At 45.0% G+C, this 21,248-nt stretch overlaps 1 protein-coding gene across 9 annotated transcripts in view; it reads left to right on the top strand.

Moving 5' to 3' along the window:
- The window catches only part of SMC6 (structural maintenance of chromosomes 6), a 100,693-nt gene that overhangs the window by 16,832 nt on the left and 62,613 nt on the right, over positions 1-21,248 (top strand). For all 9 annotated transcript variants that reach the window (XR_012667550.1, XR_012667551.1, XR_012667549.1 and 6 more), the window contains exons 11-13: positions 2,360-2,506; positions 3,563-3,651; positions 20,404-20,568. Coding sequence is in view for 6 of the 9 variants with exons in the window: in XM_048845567.2 (XP_048701524.2) it covers positions 2,360-2,506; positions 3,563-3,651; positions 20,404-20,568 (401 nt within the window). In the remaining 3 variants the exon portion in view is untranslated. The remainder of the gene's footprint in view (positions 1-2,359; positions 2,507-3,562; positions 3,652-20,403; positions 20,569-21,248) is intronic.

The following is a 21,248-nucleotide window of genomic DNA, read 5'->3' on the forward strand; positions in this document are numbered from 1 at the left end:
AGCCATCCTCTTTGGAACCCCCTTTCAGGTAGTTGAAAGCAGCTATCAAATCCCCCCTCATTCTTCTCTTCTGCAGGCTAAACAATCCCAGCTCCCTCAGCCTCTCCTCATAAGTCATGTGTTCCAGACCCCTAATAATTTTTGTTGCCCTTCGCTGGATTCTCTCCAATTTATCCACATCCTTCTTGAAGTGTGGGGCCCAAAACTGGACACAGTACTCCAGATGAGGCCTCACCAATGTCGAATAGAGGGGAACGATCACGTCCCTCGATCTGCTCGCTATGCCCCTACTTATACATCCCAAAATGCCATTGGCCTTCTTGGCAACAAGGGCACACTGCTGACTCATATCCAGCTTCTCGTCCACTGTCACCCCAGGTCCTTTTCCGCAGAACTGCTGCCTAGCCATTCGGTCCCTAGTCTGTAGCTGTGCATTGGGTTCTTCCGTCCTAAGTGCAGGACCCTGCACTTATCCTTATTGAACCTCATCAGATTTCTTTTGGCCCAATCCTCCAATTTGTCTAGGTCCTTCTGTATCCTATCCCTCCCCTCCAGCGTATCTACCACTCCTCCCAGTTTAGTATCATCCGCAAATTTGCTGAGAGTGCAATCCACACCATCCTCCAGATCATTTATGAAGATATTGAACAAAACCGGCCCCAGGACCGACCCTTGGGGCACTCCACTTGATACCGGCTGCCAACTAGACATGGAGCCATTGATAACTACCCGTTGAGCCCGACAATCTAGCCAGCTTTCTACCCACCTTATAGTGCATTCTTCCAGCCCATACTTCCTTAACTTGCTGACAAGAATACTGTGGGAGACCATGTCAAAAGCTTTGCTAAAGTCAAGAAACAATACATCCACTGCTTTCCCTTCATCCACAGAACCAGTAATCTCATCATAAAAGGCGATTAGATTAGTCAGGCATGACCTTCCCTTGGTGAATCCATGCTGGCTGTTCCTGATCACTTTCCTCTCATGCAAGTGCTTCAGGATTGATTCTTTGAGGACCTGCTCCATGATTTTTCCAGGGACTGAGGTGAGGCTGACTGGCCTGTAGTTCCCAGGATCCTCCTTCTTCCCTTGCTTCCTTCGTCCTCTTGCTGTAGGCCACTGTGGCACAATCGGTGCACCCATCTCAGTTTCCCCTCTGTCTAGCCATGTAAAGAGAGCTCTCGCTGTCTAATTCAGACTCCCATCTCTGGGCATCATTTATTCATTCTTAGAATCCTCATAGTAAAACCGTTCTCCCAGTTCCCAGAGTAAAACAGAAAGAGACATGGATTTTCCATTCTTTCTAGAGATATCACTTCAAGGTCCACCCACCTGGTGAGTCTACGAGCAGTTCGTTTCTGCCCTTGTTCCAGAGCCCCACTCTCCAGGCCATCCATCTGAGAGAGTGACCAGTCTCATGACTCTTCTGCTCAAAACACAGTCCAACAACTCAGCCCTTTTCAATCTCTTGGCACTGGCTCTCTAGCTCAGGAAGGTCAGCAGGCTAGTCCCTTTCCTGACTGATCCTCAGGCAGCTCTCACCTGCACCTCTCCTTGCTCTTTCAGCTTGTTTTCTCAGGCATCTGTCCTCTGCATGTTTTCTTGATTTTTCCAGGCAGCTATCACATGCTTTTTCCTATCTTTCCTTTATATGGCCCAGGTGCCTTCTTTTAACGGCATTTTTTTTTCTTTTGACATGAATACAGTTTTTTTTTTTTTTTTTTAAGGACTGAGAGCAATCTCAATGACAGCAACAGACCTATTATTTTAATACTGAAAGCTTTCCTCTTAAACTTAGCTTGTAACTTAAACCACGTTAAATATAGAAGTATTTTAAACAGTGTCTTAAGGTACATTGTAAAACACGGCAAACCTTAAATATATCAATTATAAACTCGGTATGCTGGGAGGCAGCCAGTTAGCCACAGGTGCTCTGGAGCCTGCTCCTCCTTAAAGGAGTTAGTCACACTGTGACACTACTCGTGAGACTTTTTTTCAAAGTTTCTGGTTTATATTGTTAAAATGTGCAGAACCAAATATCCTTTTACTTTCCCAGAAGCCACACATTTGGTAACTCAAATGTAGTAAATTTTGCCAGACAACAAAACAAACTCTTCGCATTAAATTTTTCAACTCGAAGGATAACTACTGGGTAACTTTTTATATGCTTCTTAAACCATGGACTGACTTACTCATATCTTCTAATGTCCCTGTGGAATATAATTTTGGGGGAAAAAATCACTTCAAATAGCTGGCTTCAGGTTTGTCTCAGAAAGATTTTCCTGGTTTAAAGAGTTGTGGAAATAAAATATTTTGTTTCATTACGTGAACTCATGTATTCTCTATATTTTGTTGTAAGGTCAAAGTAAATGAAGCAGAAGAAAAGTACAAGGCCATCCAAGATAAGTTAGAGAAGATAAGTGAAGAAGCACAAGCATTGCAGCCTCAGTGTGTTTCTTTGAAAGCTGATGTACAAGCAAAAAGAAAAGCATACAACGAGGCTGAGGTTGGTGGAAAAACGCATTTTCTAATCCTATAATGCTAATGGTGGTGTTCTGAAACATATGCTGTAGTTCAAATTACTTTGTGGAAGTTCTATGGCCTGTGTATATAGGCGGTCAGACTTGATGACTGCATTGATCCCTTCTGTTCTTTATGAAAAAGGCCCCAGTTGTGCTCTGAGCTCTGCCCAGGTGGACTCCTGCATCTATGTGGAGGCCCACTGAAATCATAGTGACTTAAGGCAAATGCAGTGTGAGAGAGTAGAGGGAGTGAGGGAGCTGCCTGCAGGAGACTTGAAGCCTGGAGCAGGCTTGCTAAATGAGCTAACCAGATACACCTTGCATGGAGAGGGAACCGTAAACAGCTGGTTTCTAATAAGATAGCTGAAGCAGTTGTTTGAGGGAGGTGATTCTAGGATGTCCGCTCTGAGCAGGACAGTTGCAAGCCAAACCACAGGTTGGTGACCCCCTAAGAAGTCTGTGGTTTTTTTTTTTTTTTTTTTAAAGGGACTTAGAGGAAAGCACCCTTTTTCTCACCAGTCTCTGCAGCAAGAGCCGTGCCTTGGGGCAGATTTTTGGGACTCTGCATTTTACTTTTGAGTTATTTTCTAACGCACACCCCTGTAAGAGTGGTGAATGGACCAGCAAATGTGTGGAGTCTCTGTAAAAAGGCCTAGAAGAGGCAGAATAAAGGGCAGAGTAGAGGCACCCCTGCCACAAGAGGGTGCACAAGGCCAAACAGCTCATCCACGTGGAGGCTTCCACTTGAATGGAGCCAGTTGTGTGATCAGGACTATAGTGTGCACATCCTTTATAATGGTACTAAAGACTGGATGGCTATTGGGGGCACGTAAACATAATTAGAAAAGGAACTGATAAAATGATTAGCATGAAATTCAAGCTCTGATCTTCTGCTGCAGTATTGCAAAATGGTAAATCAAATAACATTAGTGTTTGTCTTCAGAAAAATAGTAGATGTGTCCAATTTATTCTTTGTGAAGACCAAGTAAGCGAAATCCAATAAGAATGAATATATTCAATGTGTCTAATTTTCTTGGTAGGCACATTATAATCGTTCGAGAACAGAATTAAAACGACTAGAAAAAGATGATGAACAGCTATGGAAACGAATTGAAGAACTGAAAAATAGGTAAATGCCCCACAGCATTTGTAATACACATTTGTGGTATGCAGAGAATGAGCTCTTCAGAATTGGATGATCCAATATCTTTATTAAAAAAACCTCTAGCTTCCAGCAGAATTTAAGATTTTCACGACTCTATAATTTTGCTTAAAACACAAAATATAAAAAGGTTGAAAATTCTGTCCTGGGACTGACGTACACACACAGCTGGCTTGTTTTTCTAATTCCTATTAATAGCCACTTCAATTGAAAATAGTATGGTCTGTGAGAGAAGAAGTATAGTTCTGAGAAGTGTCGTCTTTAACTATACACTTTTGGTCCAATGTAACTTTTGACAGGTGAAGTTGGAAACAAAATAGAAAAATCTGGCTTTTTGACAGAGCAAGCCTTCCAGGTACTTTTCGCTATATGCAAGGCTGATTTAGCATTTTTACTATAAACTAATATCCGAGATTTCAGTGTCTCCATCACAAAAGCCTTTAGTGAACTGAAACTCGGAGTTCAAGTTGTTACTCTTTCCAGATGTTATATTTTTGAGTTTACTTCTCTTTAAAAAAAAAACCCAAAAACCGCTCATAATTTGAGTATTCATTTAAATATCTAGAACCAGATAACATGGCTTCAAACACAGTTTAATTTTAGAGGACACTGACTAAAGCAGCGTTTTTCAAATGCAGCCACTGTGGGCGCATGCGGCCACCAGGGGCTTTTCTTGTGGCCGCTGATTTTGGGGGGGGGGGAGGGGCAAAGCAGCAGTCCGTCCTCTCCAGGGGCCACCAGCAGTGGTTGAGCCCTGCCCACCTCTGGGGAGACAAAAGCTGGAGGGAGCAGGCAGTCAGTGAGTTCCCCACGTTGCTGGAAGTGTTAGGGTTGGGCTTCAGCCCTGGGGTGGTGGGCGTCAGGCATCAGTCACGGGACTTCAGGCTCTGTCCCCAGGGTGTAGGGCTTTGGGTTCCATTCCCAAGCTGTGCAGTGGTGGGCTTCGGCCCTGAGCTCACCCACCCCATCATCTCTGGCACCCTCTGTCTTCCCCCAGTATCCCTGTAGCTGCGTCTACAGCTACCTCCCTATCCAGAGCTTAATTTGTTCACGGGCTTGCCGGGGTTGAGTAAGTCTGCTATGAAAAGTGGTATTAACAAACATACATATACCACTTTTCACAGCAGACTTATAGCTAGCAAGTCTTAAAAAACATAACAAAACCAAAAAGCAAAAGAAACAAAAATAAAAAAGACAAGAATGTTCAAAGCACCTTATTTGTGTTTCTATTTTGTGTAGGTCCAGTAAAGAATAGAGACAACTGTACATTATTTTTATTATTGGGTCTGCAAAAAACCAAACACCCCTATGTAGATAAATTACAATGATTTGGACATGTATATGTGCATATTTGTTTTTCCTCAAGTTAATTAAGTATTTTAGGAAAAGTTGTCAGTGTGGCCACAGCAAGAGTTGGTGGCCGCACTCTGAGGTGTTAGCCGACGGCCAGGGATGTTTGGTGAGGTGCCAGCTATGCCCGTTTATACCATCCGTGACTTTAACCGCTTGGACGCAGTGTCCCTTCGCGGCGGGCAGCCCGGGCTAGGCTGACGGATGCCTCAAGGTCCTAACCACCCGTGACTTTAACTGCTAGAGCTCAGAGCTCCTTCGCAGTGGGCAGTCAATACTGACTGACAGGTGCCCCAATGGCAGCACTAAGAGCCTCTCCACACCCGTGACTTTAACTGCTAGAGCTCAGAGCTCCTTCGAGCGGGCAGCCAGGATTGACTGACAGGTGCCTCAAGAGTGTGCCCCGTGGAGGCGGCACAACTCAACGCTAGGCTCTTAGTACTCTCACCTAATGGCCAGGCTTTAGAGCCAAAACGGCTGAGGTTCTTTAATTGTGTTGGCTGTTTTACAGTAAACCAGAGAAAAACAAGTCAGGCTTACGCACAAATGGTTACCAAAATTTATTAAGCTAGATTCTAATCATGTGGTTACAAAATTGCTAGTGCCTACTTATTTAAATGTAGAGATGTTACACACACAAACAAGTTACAAAACTGAAGCCACAATCCCAAAGAAAGAAAACAAAGTACAGAGCTCTATTTCAAAATATGTGTACACTAAAGATAGGAGATCAGGTGTGGGTGCTTCTTACCCTCCTTGCATCTCTCGATTCCAGCAGTGCCAAGCCAGGATCGGTCACTCAATTCTGCGGAAAGACGAATAAGGGACAAGGCTTAGGGACCCTCTTAGCTGCAGAAGCCTTGGGAGGCTGTCACTTATCTGACCAGCAGATAGACAGTGAAAAGCACTCAAAAATCATGGTGCTGTAGGTCCCCTACTTATACCTCTGTACTCCTTTATTCTCTTTCTCCTTTCTTATGCCAAATTGAGGCTGGTCTGTCTGGGTGACGCCAGCTTTCGCAAGAGTAGCTTACACTTGCAAGGGAGAGAAACAATAAGTGTCGACTACTGGACATTTCTTTTATCAGGGTAAATATTTTCCCACCTAGGATGTTGGTGTGTGTGCATCACGCTATTTAGTAGGGGCTAAGAGCCATGTCTGTCACAGGGCCTCTGCCTGCTGTGAGTTTAATCGTTGTATCTGTTCCCAGAGGCACATTGTAGCAGCACACCTGTGCTTTCACAGCTTCAAAGGCTGTGCTGGAATATATGTTAAGTGCCCTGTTCCGGCTTCCTCCTGTGTTTCCAGCAATGCTGGTCTGAGGGGGGGCGAGGGGGGCTGGCTGTCTGGCTACATTCCACCCCCTGATGCACCACACTACATCCCAGGTTGCAAGGTGGCGGTGATGCCAGCACCTCTTGCCCTCCTTGGGGAAATCTAGAAATACCCAACAACCAAATTAGAGGATGAGGGTTCGCAGAATTGGTTAGGATCCCTTTTTAGCTCTAGGTATCTGATTTGTGTGGAGGAAAGAGCAGTTTGAATCAAACGCTTCATAATACATAAAGTCACACAAAAAACAATTACAATAATTAAAATGGTTAAAACAGTATTCACAACCGAATGTAAAAACGGGGAGAGGGAAAATCCCAAGTGTTGAGCTAACCATTGCATCCATGAGGTTTGTCCATTCTCAGCCACTGCATGTAAAATTTTAACTACACCTTTAATAGCAACCACATCTTGCTCTATTTGCCCTGAATGATTTACATAAAAACCACAAGATTGGTTGATGACAGCACACACTCCTCCTTGCTGGGCTAGGGTAGCGTCTAGTGCTATTCTGTTCTGCAGAGCATATCGGGCCACAGACTGAAGTTGTTCATTTAAAAGCCCTAATGCATCAGCAGTATGATTCAGAGCAATTTCCAATTGTCCAGAAACGTTTGCTATTGCCATCTCGAGCTCAGTTATACCTAACCAAGGTATAAGTGCACGGGTAGATCGGTGAAAACCAGAGGGCCGTTCAATCAGGGGGTTGTAGGTGAACTTTCGTTTGGATCGGTGTATAAAACTTCCCAGATTTGTTATTCTGGGGGCATCAACATGAGGGTGTACTGTTAGTCCCTCGGGTACTGCATGTCCCGGTGAACACCTTCCAGTCCAACCTACAGGTAGATATTTATATGCCTTGTCCCCACAAATAAAGAACAAGCCAGGTTCTTTGCTAAGAATAGGTGAATAAGGTCCTCTGTGCCACCTGCCCCCCTCAGGTTTAGGTATGGGTTGGTGATATGGAACACAATATCCCATCTTAATGTTAGTACAGAGCAAAACTATTAACAAATCTTCTAAAATTTGATCTGAGCGAAAAAGTCCATTTTCATTACACTGATCTAATAAGGAGTTAATAGATTTGATTAGCAATGGGTTATAAATGTGTCCGGAACTGGGAATAAAGAACAGTGATTGGTCATACCAATCTCTGCTTTCAGGGTATCCACTCATATTCAGGGGAACAATTGTGGCATTATATATGCTAAAAAGGGGTCTATGTTCAAGTGTGCCATTGATGGGACCTTTCCAACATTTTAAAGTCCTTTTGTCGTTCATGGGTGGGTAGGTAGTCCAACCCCCACTTTTCTGATCAAATACAATTGTATGGGCACATTGCTGCTTATCTAGACTACCCATGTGTATGTCACCCTGAGTTTCAAAACAAATAGGGTATACTTCTTTAGATGATCCCGTTACATATTCCACAGGCCGTCCCCAAACAGTGCGATGCCATTGTCCCACTTCCCCCAAGTCATTGCGAGGGTTGTTGGTGTACCATGCTGGTCCCCACTGAAAGATGTCGCTTTTGTTCCACCAATCATTTAGGCTGAGTGGTACAAATTCAATTCCCAGTCCATTGGTTGAATCTAGCAAGGTGCACATCCAGCAATTTGTAGCACCAGCAGCTGAGGCGATGGTTTGGATTGCTCCCCGAAGAGGATGTTCTGGTATTGCCAAGGTGACTGGAGCCAACAGAAGGATCATGAGGGCTTGCAGGAACATATCTCTGGTGGGTCGTGTTCTAGCTAAAAAACTTATTTTAAAACCAAAAGCAAAAATTACACCTGCTATTATAAGTAATGGCAAATATATCAACAGTCCATAGTAGTCTCTAGTGATCAAACAGGTCTGCTGCATGGTCCATTTTGCTGACAGGTTAGCTGGCAGGTTGCTCGGAACCATGGGACCATTCCTGCAATAAATCACATGGTCAGCCGGTCTTGGATGCGATCCAAGCCTCTGTAATGGTTATTAGCCTTTTATCAGCATTTAAGGCACTCCATACACCTTTCTCTTTATAGGCGTGGAAAACGCAGGTAAAGGTTCCCAGGGCTGGGTGTTTAATCACAACAGTATCTCCGGGAGCATACTTGGAACTGTGCAGTGGTGTTCTGGCAGGGGAGATAGCTTTCCCTGTAGGGAAGAATCCCCTGCTGATTGGACTTCCTGTAGGAGTCTGTCTGTTGTTTAATCTCTGCACCACTTCGTCCAGTCTGTCTCCCCATGTGCCATCAGTAGGCTTCAAGTGATTCTTTAGCAACCCATTCCAGCGCTCGACCATGCCATTAGATGGAGGTCGATTATGGAAGGTGGAAGGTCCATTGGACTCCATGGTTAAGGGTCCATTCCCTTACAAGTTTATTCTTAAAATGCGAACCATTATCTGATTGGATTTCTTGAGGCATTGGGACAATTGCTGTTAAGCGGTTTAGTCCCATAACTGTGGACAACCCTGTTGCCAATCGGGTTGGATATGCAAAACCAATCCCTGAAACAATTTCTACCCCAGTCAAGATGTATTTCCACCTCTGCCTTGTAGTGGGCAGTGGTCCGACATAGTCGACCTGCCAGGTTGCCCATAGTGTTTTTCCATCTCTTAGCCTGGCAAACCTTTGTCCTTCTGCTATATGTTTTCTAGTCTCAGCACAAATAGTGCAGGCTTACACCAGGTCTCTAGCCTGTCTGTGGGTGATAGGCCACCCCCTGATATGTGTTTGCCGCACTAACTCATCACTTCCTGTGTGTCCTAAATTATCATGTAACCATGAATATAAGCGTTCCCATTCTACTTGTGTGGTAAAGAGCTGGGCAGCTGCATTGGCTAAATTGTTTAACTGTGCAGCTGGGGTATTATTCCTCTGATGAGCTGAGACATGTCCTATAGACAGGGGTTGTTGCAGGGCATGCTGATATAACCACTTCCAGTATTCCAGTCCCCATACTGGTTTACCTCCTATTTCTCAGTGGTTATTTTTCCAGTTAGTGATCCACTGAGTGGCACCTGCCCATACCGCATAGGAGTCCGTATATACTGCGGTGGCTCCTGCTTCACAGGCCAGTTTAATTGCAGCCAATTCTGCAAGTTGTGCTGACCCATCAATTTCAGCAGTTAGGGATGCTGCAGAGGTGTCTGCAGGCATTGCTGCAGCTTTTCCCTTCCATTTTCCTTTTACCAGCCTGGCACTGCCATCAGTGAACCATACTCCCTCAGGCTTAGAAGGATCAAATGGGGCAGCATCCTTAATGGGAGACTGCTGTGGAGGTAGGCGGTATTCATCAGGCATTCCTACTTTCCATAGGGATTCCTGAATCATAGTGGGGTTTTGTGCAGTGTCTGCACTCCCTACCCTGTGGTGTATGTAAAGTGCCCATCTTTGGATATTCATCTTTTGTGCTACACCAGGTGGTAACTCTTTCCCTTCCAATATAGGTTTAATGATTGGAAGAGGAGTGTGAATTGTGATGTCCTTATCCTGAGTTAATTCCTCAGTTTCTCTCAAGGCTGTGTAAGCTGCCAGAAGCACCTTCTCATAAAGCGTGTAGTTAGCCTGTGACCCTTGCCATGACTTGGAACCAAACTGAATTGGTCGTCTGGGAGCAGTGTCACTTTCTTGCCAGAGAGCATAAGACATTCCAGTGGCTCCCACAGTTAGGTACAAATGGAATGGGGCTTCAGGATGTATGGGACCCAGAGCCTGATAGGTGTGTATCTCCCCTATCAGTTGCCTGAGGGCTTCCTCATGGGCAGGAGCCCATTCCCAGACAGCACTTTTCTTTAACAAATTGTACAATGGTCTGGCTATAATGGCAAAGCCAGGTACATGTTTTCTCCAAAACCCCAGGGTTCCCAAAATCTGTCTCAATTGATCTTTACTTTCAGGGGAGGGTGCCTGATTTAGCTCTTGCACAGTGTCATTAGGCACAGACCTCCTACCTCCGATCCATACAGTACCTAAGAATTTTATCTCTTGGGAGGGACCTTGGCATTTCTCAGCTGGTAACTCTAAATTAAGGGCTTCTAGTGCTCCTTTGATTTGATTCATAGCCTTCTGTACCTCTTCTGAGGTTTTCCCACCTATTAAGATGTCATCAGTGTATTGCACAGTTTGTACATTGGGTGGCAGTATAAGGTCATCTAGGACCTTTGCCAGTGCCCCATGGCAAATAGTGGGTGAGTGTTTAAACCCTTGTGGCATTCGGGTAAAAGTGTATTGTACACCTCTCCAAGTAAAAGCAAATCTTTCCTGGTCAGCTGGTTGCAAAGGGACCATGAAGAACATGTCCTTTACATCTAATACTGCTAGCCAGGGTTTATCCCAGGTTTGTATGGTGTTTACAATATCTGTTATGCTAGGGACTGCTGCAGTTAATGGTCCAGTGTTACTGTTTAGCTTCCTATAGTCTATAGTGAGTCTCCATTTGCCATTTGGTTTCTTGATGGGCCACACAGGAGAATTAAAGCGAGAGTGGGTACGAATTAAAATTCCTCGCTGTTCCAAATCTTTGATCAGGTCAGTAACAGGGCTTATGGCCTCAGCTGGGATATTATACTGCTTTATGTTTGTTACTGTTGAGGGCGGGAGAGCAGGCGCGCTGCTAAGTAAGTTTACAGAATAGTGGGGAGGGCTTTCCTCTTCCAGGTGGGTGGCATGAGGAACGGAACTGACTCCAAAAGCCCATCTTTCCCCATTAATCCTTCCCTTCTTTCCTCTTAAAACGTCCATGCCCAGTATGTTGGCATTGCCCAAAATCACCTCATATTTTCGGGGCTGATGGTGGGGTTGCAAGGGGATATCCAGTTTTATCTTAACTAATGGGTAAGTTATGGTACTGCCATTTACTCCTGTAACAAGTACCTGCTTTCCGCCAGTAGGTGGCGAGCCCTGAAAACTTTCTCGCTTAATCATGGACCTTTGAGCCCCTGTGTCCATTAAGAAAGGAATAATGTGTTTGTCATTTACAGTTACATGTATCCGGGGGTCTTTTGCTGTTGTTTTCTCCTCTTTGGATTTAAGCTGGTTTACTAGGAGAGGAGATTGACCCCCGCAAGCTAGTTTCCCTGCTCTGGTAACTCTTGCAGTTGCTGCAGCAATGGAGTATACCGGGTGTCTGCAGGTGGGGAAAGAGGAGAGAGCTGCAGAGGTGCACTGGGAGTAGCATTAGTTGTCTCCCAGTCAGCTCTTTTAAAGGTGGTGAATAATTTTAGCCGCTCTGTGGGCAGTCCATTTATCACATCTCTGGGATAAGCTAAAGCCAGACATTGTCTCCACAACTTGGCTCTAAGCTCCTTTTCCTCCTGGGTTGGCTCTCGCTTGTTTTTATGTCCTTTAGATGGTGCCCCCTTGTTTCCCTGAAGGGAACGCATCTTAGCTTTGCCTGTCAGTGCTCTGATGTCTCCGAATTCTCTAAAGTATGACACCAGAAGGTTTAGCAGTGCCCGAAAGGTACTGTTATGTGCTGCAGCTTCTGATCTAAGGGACAGTGCCATAGCCCTGTGGTTACTCGGAACTCCCTTAAGCAGGGGTCTGAGATCATCTACATCTACCTGACCCTCCCATGGGCTTTCATAGGCTAACTCTTGAGGGTTTTGGCCAAGCATGCTAATGACAGCCACAGTTAATAGAGCTGTTTTTACCTCATCTATGTTGGTCCAGTGCATTACTGTGGGTTCATCTCAGTCTGCTGGGTAAATACCTCTTGCCCATCGACAAGCCAGAGACCAAAGTGTTTTAGGGGTGTTCCCCTCTGAATGTTCCAGGAATATTCCTTCACCTAAGTTAAGGCGCTCAGTTTCTTGGGCTGTCAGGCGTATATATCCACCCCCAGTGTCCCAGAGGCGGACCAGCCACTCTATTATACCTTCCTCAGGCTTTTTAGCAAAATCTCCCTCGATTGTTTTTAACTCATGGGAGTATATTGGCGAGTGGGAATTTTGGTAAAGTGTGTTGGAGCTTTACTCCCTTTTCCCTTTTTACCTCCCTTCTTTGTTTTTGAAGAGGTGGATGGATAATTGTCATCCCCTTCTTCATCCAGCTCTGCCCCACTCAAATTTTCCTCATGTTCTTCTGATTTGTGATGTGTGATAGCTGGTCTTAATTTTACAGAGGGACCTTCCTCCTCAGAGGAGGGGGACTCATCTGCTGAATCCCAAATGTCTCCATCCCATTCCTCAGGGTCTAGCCAGAGAGCAGTCTCAACTTTAGCCTGGTTGATACTGCGTGTTTTAGTCTCCAGCTTTTCCCTTCGTTCTATCCCTTCTTTCTCAATTAAGGGAAGTAATCTTTTCTGAAGATGTTCCATATCCCTATTCAGTGTTCTTACTCTGGTATCTAAATTCTGGCATTCCTTGCGCAGTGTGTCCCTTTCCTGTTGTAGCCTATTAAATTCTATTGCCAGACTGTGATAATCCTTACAGGCAGCTTGCCAAATGTTAGTAAGCAGCCATATACATGCATGTGTCTTATTAACTCTGTTTTTCCTAGAGCTCCAGGAAGAAATCCCAGCCAGTGTTCCACCCTAGCTGAGATTTGGGGGGCGTGTCATAAATATAAAGGGAAGGGTAAACCCCTTTGAAATCCCTCCTGGCCAGGGGAAAGCTCCTCTCACCTGTAAAGGGTTAAGAAGCTAAAGGTAACCTCGCTGGCACCTGACCAAAATGACCAATGAGGAGACAAGATACTTTCAAAAGCTGGGAGGAGGGAGAGAAACAAAGGGGTCTGTGTCGGTCTGTATGCTGGTCTTTGCCAGGGACAGAACAGGAATGGAGTCTTAGAACTTTTAGTAAGTAATCTAGCTAGGTATGTGTTAGATTATGATTTCTTTAAATGGCTGAGAAAAGAATTGTGCTGAATAGAATAACTATTTCTGTCTGTGTATCTTTTTTGTAACTTAAGGTTTTGCCTAGAGGGGTTCTCTATGTTTTTGAATCTAATTACCCTGTAAGATATCTACCATCCTGATTTTACAGGGGGGATTTCTTTATTTCTATTTACTGCTATTTTTTATTAAAAGTCTTCTTGTAAAACACTGAATGCTTTTTCATTGTTCTCAGATCCAAGGGTTTGGGTCTGTGGTCACCTATGCAAATTGGTGAGGCTTTTTACCAAACCTCGTCCAGGAAGTGGGGTGCAAGGTTTTGGGAAGTATTTTGGGGGGAAGGACGCGTCCAAACAGCTCTTCCCCAGTAACCAGTATTAGTTTGGTGGTGGTAGCGGCCAGTCCAAGGATAACGGGTGTAATATTTTGTACCTTGGGAAAGTTTGACCTAAGCTGGTAAAGATAAGCTTAGGAGGTTTTTCATGCAGGTCCCCACATCTGTACCCTAGAGTTCAGAGTGGGGGAGGAACCTTGACATGGTGGCACAGTGGTGGGATTAACCTGAAATCATTTTGAGATCCAGTTGAGATTTTTTGAACTAGAAATACAGATTTTAAAAAGGAATTTTTAGGAAGTCCAGAAAGCAGCTTTGAAACTGAAAGCAGCTTGGTTTCTCTCTGCTTTGTGGCCAAGCAGAGACAAAAGGGGATTATCTTGTGAATTGCAGGTTTTCTTTGCCTGGAGGCAGGGTACTTAACTCCTGCAGGGAAATTCAGTCTTCCAACCCAGAGGTTTTTTTTTTTTCTTCCTAAAAGTAAATAGGGGGTGTGTGTTCTACCCATTTGCTTTTTCTTTGGGCTGGGTAAGCAGGTTTCCAAGTAGTTGGAGGTTTTTTGCTTTAATTTGGGCCCAGAGCAGAGACAAGGGAATTGTTTTTTTCTGTAGGCTGACAGTCACTATCAGAGAATAGGTATTCTATTCCAGCACAGCAAAATTTTACAGCCACGTTTTGTTTGTTTATTTCTAAACCTCGGGTGTAAAGTTAGTTAAAAACAGAGAGGTTAGAATGACCAAATCCTCAGCTCGACTACAGCTGGAATTAGCCAAATTTCAGGCTGAGGAAAAACAAAGGGAACATGAAAGACAGATAGAACTCATGCGGCTGAAAATGGAAGCAAGGGACAAAGAAATGGAAGCAAGGGCCAAAGAACTGGAGGAGAAGGAAAAAGAGAGGAAGCATGTGGAGGAGGTGGAGAAGATAAAGGCCCAGCAGAATATACCAACAAACCCTAGCAATCCTTCTCCAGGTACCACTTCCCATCCCAGAAAGTTCCCCACCTACAAGGCAGGTGATGATACTGAGGCCTTCTTAGAGAACTTCGAAAGGGCCTGCCTTGGGTACAACATCTCTACTGATCAATACATGGTAGAGCTGAGGCCGCAGCTCAGTGGACCCTTAGCTGAGGTGGCAGCTGAAATGCCTAAAGCACACATGAACAAGTATGAACTGTTTAAATCCAAGGCGAGAGTCAGAATGGGGATAACACCCGAGCAGTCTCGTCGGAGGTTCAGAGCCCTAAGGTGGAAACCAGACATGTCATTTACCCGACATGCCTACCACATTGTGAAACATTGGGATGCCTGGATATCAGGAGCAAGTGTTGAATCTCCAGTAAATTTGCCCTTCCTAATGCAAATGGAACAATTCTTAGAGGGTGTTCCTGAGGAAATAGAAAGATACATCCTAGACGGGAAGCCCAAAACTGTAATCGAGGCAGGAGAGATTGGAGCCAGATGGGTGGAGGTGGCAGAGAAGAAGAAAACTGGTCGCAGTTGGAGTGGAGACCAGAAGGGACCACCCCAGACCACACCCTATTACCGGGGGCTGCCCAAAGCCCCACCTACCTCCCAAAGAGCCCTCCAGACCCCTTATCGTCCCACCACCCCGTTCTCCAGCAGCCCTCCTCGCCCCAGTGACCCGTCAGCTGGACGATGTTTTAAATGTAACGAGCTGGGGCATGTAAAGGCCAACTGCCCCAAGAACCCCAACAGATTACAGTTCATTGCACCGGAATCACACCAGAGGTCCACAGGCCCAGATACCTCCCAGATACCCTTGGAGCGGAGAGAAACTGTGAGTGTGGGCGGGAAGAAGGTCACCGCGTGGAGGGACACCGGAGCACAAGTGTCAGCTATCCATGCTTCCTTAGTGGACCCCAATTTAATCAACCCAGAGATCCAAGTGACGATTCAACCCTTCAAGTCCAACTCTTTCAATTTGCCTACAGCCAAGTTGCCTGTCCAGTACAAGGGCTGGTCAGGAATGTGGACTTTTGCAGTCTATGATGATTATCCCATCCCCATGCTGTTGGGGGAAGACTTGGCCAATCATGTGAAGCAGGCCAAGAGGGTGGGAATGGTCCCCCGCAGCCAGGCTAAACAAGCCGTGAGGCCTAGCTCTGTTCCGGAAACTTCTATCAGGACCCAGTCAGAGGTGATGGACCCGGACCCCAGGCCAATGTCTGCAACAGCAGTAGTGGATCCAGTCCCAGAGACCCAGACGGAACCAGTCCCAGAACCGGAACCAGCCAAACAACCAACACCAGACCCCGTGCCAGCACTGAATCCAGTACTTGCAACCTCAACACCAGAGGGCCCCACTGAACCTGAACTGGCAGCAGCCGATAACCCGACCCAAGAGGCTCAGCCGGAGCCTGAATCCCAACATAGTGCACCAGCGGAGAGCGGTTCACAGTCAACAGAAACAGCTCCATCCCCTATATCGCTTCCAGGGGGACCAAGCCTAGGTCCACAATCCAATGAGGGACTGATGTCTCCAGCATCAAGGGAACAGTTCCAGACCGAACAGGAAGCAGATGAAAGCCTCCAGAGAGCTTGGACGGCGGCACGGAGCAACCCACCGCCTCTCAGCTCTTCTAATCGATCTAGGTTTGTTATAGAAAGAGGACTTTTATACAAGGAAACTCTTTCTGGTGGACACCAGGAAGACTGGCATCCTCAGAGACAGTTGGTAGTTCCAACTAAATACCGGGCCAAGCTCTTGAGCTTAGCCCATGATCACCCTAGTGGCCATGCTGGGGTGAACAGGACCAAAGACCGTTTGGGGGGGTCATTCCACTGGGAGGGAATGGGCAAGGATGTTTCTACCTATGTCCAGTCTTGTGAGGTGTGCCAAAGAGTGGGAAAACCCCAAGACCAGGTCAAAGCCCCTCTCCAGCCACTCCCCATCATTGAAGTTCCATTTCAGCGAGTAGCTGTGGATATTCTGGGTCCTTTTCCGAAAAAGACACCCAGAGGAAAGCAGTACATACTGACTTTCATGGATTTTGCCACCCGATGGCCGGAAGCAGTAGCTCTAAGCAACACCAGGGCTAAAAGTGTGTGCCAGGCACTAGCAGACATTTTTGCCAGGGTAGGTTGGCCCTCCGACATCCTCACCGATGCAGGGACTAATTTCCTGGCAGGAACTATGAAAAACCTTTGGGAAGCTCCTGGGGTAAATCACTTGGTTGCCACTCCTTACCATCATCAAACAAATGGCATGGTGGAGAAGTTTAATGGAACTTTGGGGGCCATGATACGTAAATTTGTAAATGAGCACTCCAATGATTGGGACCTAGTGTTGCAGCAGTTGCTCTTTGCCTACAGAGCTGTACCACATCCCAGTTTAGGGTTTTCCCCATTTGAACTTGTATATGGCCGTGAGGTTAAGGGGCCATTGCAGTTGGTGAAGCAGCAATGGGAGGGATTTACACCTTCTCCAGGAACTAACATTCTGGACTTCGTAACCAACCTACAAAACACCCTCCGAACCTCTTTAGCCCTTGCTAGAGAAAACTTACAGGATGCTCAAAAAGAGCAAAAAGCCTGGTATGATAAACATGCCAGAGAGCGTTCCTTCAAAGTAGGAGACCAGGTCATGGTCTTAAAGGCGCTCCAGGCCCATAAAATGGAAGCATCGTGGGAAGGGCCATTCACGGTCCAGGAGCGCCTGGGAGCTGTTAATTATCTCATAGCATTCCCCACCTCCAACCGAAAGCCTAAGGTGTACCATATTAATTCTCTAAAGCCCTTTTATTCCAGAGAATTAAAGGTTTGTCAGTTTACAGCCCAGGGAGGAGACGACGCTGAGTGGCCTGAAGGTGTTTACTACGAAGGGAAATGTGCTGGTGGTGTGGAAGAGGTGAACCTCTCCATGACCCTTGGGCGTATGCAGCGACAGCAGATCCAGGAGCTGTGCACTAGCTACGCGCCAACGTTCTCAGCCACCCCAGGACTGACTGAACGGGCATACCACTCCATTGACACAGGTAATGCTCACCCAATTAGGGTCCAACCTTACCGGGTGTCTCCTCAAGCTAAAACTGCTATAGAATGGGAGATCCAGGATATGTTACAGATGGGTGTAATCCGCCCCTCTGAAAGTGCATGGGCATCTCCAGTGGTTCTAGTTCCCAAACCAGATGGGGAAATACGTTTTTGCGTGGACTACCGTAAGCTAAATGCTGTAACTCGCCCAGACAACTATCCAATGCCACACACAGATGAACTATTAGAGAAACTGGGACGGGCCCAGTTCATCTCTACCTTGGACTTAACCAAGGGGTACTGGCAGGTACCGCTAGATGAATCTGCCAAGGAAAGGTCAGCCTTCATCACACATCTCGGGCTGTATGAATTTAATGTACTCCCTTTCGGGCTGCGAAATGCACCCGCCACTTTCCAAAGACTTGTAGATGGTCTCCTAGCGGGATTAGGAGAATATGCAGTCGCCTACCTTGATGACGTGGCCATATTTTCGGATTCCTGGGCAGACCACCTGGAACATCTACAAAAAGTCCTTGAGCGCATAAGGGAGTCAGGACTAACTGTTAAGGCTAAGAAGTGTCAAATAGGCCTAAACAGAGTGACTTACCTTGGACACCAGGTGGGTCAAGGAACTATCAGCCCCTACAGGCCAAAGTGGATGCTATCCAAAAGTGGCCTGTCCCAAAGTCAAAGAAACAGGTTCAATCCTTCTTAGGCTTGGCCGGTTATTACAGACGATTTGTACCGCACTACAGCCAAATCGCTGCCCCACTGACAGACCTAACCAAAAAGAAACAGCCAATTGCTGTTCAGTGGACCGAACAGTGTCAGAAGGCCTTTAACAAGCTTAAAGTGACACTCATGTCTGACCCTGTACTAAGGGCCCCAGACTTTGACAAACCGTTCCTAGTAACCACGGATGCGTCCGAACGTGGTGTGGGAGCAGTTTTAATGCAGAAAGGACCTGATCAAGAATTCCACCCTGTAGTGTTTCTCAGCAAAAAACTGTCTGAGAGGGAAAGCAACTGGTCAGTCACTGAAAAAGAATGTTACGCCATTGTCTACGCTCTGGAAAAGCTACGCCCATATGTTTGGGGACGGCGTTTCCACCTGCAAACCGACCATGCTGCACTGAAGTGGCTTCACACCGTCAAGGAAACTAACAAAAAACTTCTTCGGTGGAGTTTAGCTCTCCAAGATTTTGATTTCGACATCCAACACATCTCAGGAGCTTCTAACAAAGTGGCTGATGCACTCTCCCGTGAAAGTTTCCCAGAATCAACTGGTTAAAATCGTCCTTGAGATGTGGAAAATATTGTTAGTCTTTATGTACTTGGTAGTATATTTAGAGATGCATGTGTCTTATTAACTCTGTTTTTCCTAGAGCTCCAGGAAGAAATCCCAGCCAGTGTTCCACCCTAGCTGAGATTTGGGGGGCGTGTCATAAATATAAAGGGAAGGGTAAACCCCTTTGAAATCCCTCCTGGCCAGGGGAAAGCTCCTCTCACCTGTAAAGGGTTAAGAAGCTAAAGGTAACCTCGCTGGCACCTGACCAAAATGACCAATGAGGAGACAAGATACTTTCAAAAGCTGGGAGGAGGGAGAGAAACAAAGGGGTCTGTGTCGGTCTGTATGCTGGTCTTTGCCAGGGACAGAACAGGAATGGAGTCTTAGAACTTTTAGTAAGTAATCTAGCTAGGTATGTGTTAGATTATGATTTCTTTAAATGGCTGAGAAAAGAATTGTGCTGAATAGAATAACTATTTCTGTCTGTGCATCTTTTTTGTAACTTAAGGTTTTGCCTAGAGGGGTTCTCTATGTTTTTGAATCTAATTACCCTGTAAAATATCTACCATCCTGATTTTACAGGGGGGATTTCTTTATTTCTGTTTACTTCTATTTTTTATTAAAAGTCTTCTTGTAAAAACTGAATGCTTTTTCATTGTTCTCAGATCCAAGGGTTTGGGTCTGTGGTCACCTATGCAAATTGGTGAGGCTTTTTATCCAACATTTCCCAGGAAAGGGGGGGTGCAAGTGTTGGGAGGATTGTTCATTGTTCTTAAGATCCAAGGGTCTGGGTCTGTAGTCACCTAGGCAAATTGGTGAGGCTTTTTACCAAACCTTGTCCAGGAAGTGGGGTGCAAGGTTTTGGGAAGTATTTTGGGGGGAAAGACGCGTCCAAACAGCTCTTCCCCAGTAACCAGTATTAGTTTGGTGGTGGTAGCGGCCATTCCAAGGATAACGGGTGTAATATTTTGTACCTTGGGGAAGTTTTGACCTAAGCTGGTAAAGATAAGCTTAGGAGGTTTTTCATGCAGGTCCCCACATCTGTACCCTAGAGTTCAGAGTGGGGGAGGAACCTTGACAACCTGTTACTCAAAGAAAGCATGATAGACGTTGGCATGATGTGCGTTTTAAAACAAACATGAAAAAACCTGATCAGTTTCTACAATATTAAAAATAGATAAATGCTTTGTTCTGCATTGTGCACCTGTGGTAGGTAACCATAATTACCCTTCTGTGTTTCTTAGACGTAGATCCTGCCTTAAGTTATCACACCTCCATATCTAATTTTATTCACTTATCTAATTGCCTAGATTTTTTAGTTTATTTTGGAAATGTTTAATTCTGTTTTTGGTAAGGGAAATTCATCGTTAACAGCCAGACTGTGTGTGGTCATGATCCCAAATAGACCTTGCATAAGTTAGAAAGCGTCACATGCAGGCCAGACAACAAGACAGGTTTTTCTGCTGTTGAATAATGTTGGATATGCTTGCTTAATAAAACCTGTTAAGTGCTAAAATGTATGTTTTAAACGTTCTTTTCACGATCATCCATTGTGTGTGATTTTAAAATGTTGAATTGTGGTCTGTGTACTTTTACAGTGCTGATCAAGTTTCAGAGTCTGAAAAGCTGGAAACACAGAAAAAAATAGCCCAGTTGAAAGAGCAGTTGAAGATCGTCCATGATCAAGAGGTTATGATGGTTCAAGATATGGATCAATTTCAGCAGGCTGTCTACAAATCCAAGGAAGAACATGCTAGACTCAAGTAAGTTTACCTTTGTTTTTAATTATCCAAGTTTCTTTACAACAAGTGGCAATAGGTGTTCTGCTTCATTACCTGTATTTCAAAGTACTCCATGCAGCACTAGACTTAATTTATTTTTTAGTCCTAATTCTCCCAAAGCACCTTATGATCTGGTACTTCTTTGTCCATCATCCACAGTGAGTCTAAGTTTGAAAGTTCTCAGCACAAAATACAAAATGTGCTGGCATTTAAGGTGACATGCAGTGCTAAAATTAAAATCTGATTTAATCTAAGACAGGGTGGGTGAAACCTGGTTGTTTTTTTTTTTAATTTAAAAAAATCTGACTTTTTTTTAAAAAAAATCAAAGGCAGATAATGGTGGTTGTGACTGTAATATAATAAGGGACTTGACATATGTTGATGCTTACTCTTCTCATATTAGTCCTGTTAATCTTCCTTAATTCCCACTATCTTACTTCTACATCAAAATTGTTTCTTATTGGTGTGTTGTTACCTAGAAGAACGTTTCTGGAAGATGCTGGACTTCTAATTACATTCATAACATGATTACCACTTGAATTCTACTGATATTTCCTGTATGTTTTGTATATCATTTGTTTGTGCAGACTATTTATGAAATGTTGATGATATCCATAAGATGAATGGTAGAACCATATTTATAAATTGCATTTATCAAGCCT

This window comes from Caretta caretta, chromosome 3 (assembly GCF_965140235.1).
Source record: "Caretta caretta isolate rCarCar2 chromosome 3, rCarCar1.hap1, whole genome shotgun sequence".
In the NCBI taxonomy this organism is placed as follows: domain Eukaryota; kingdom Metazoa; phylum Chordata; order Testudines; family Cheloniidae; genus Caretta; species Caretta caretta.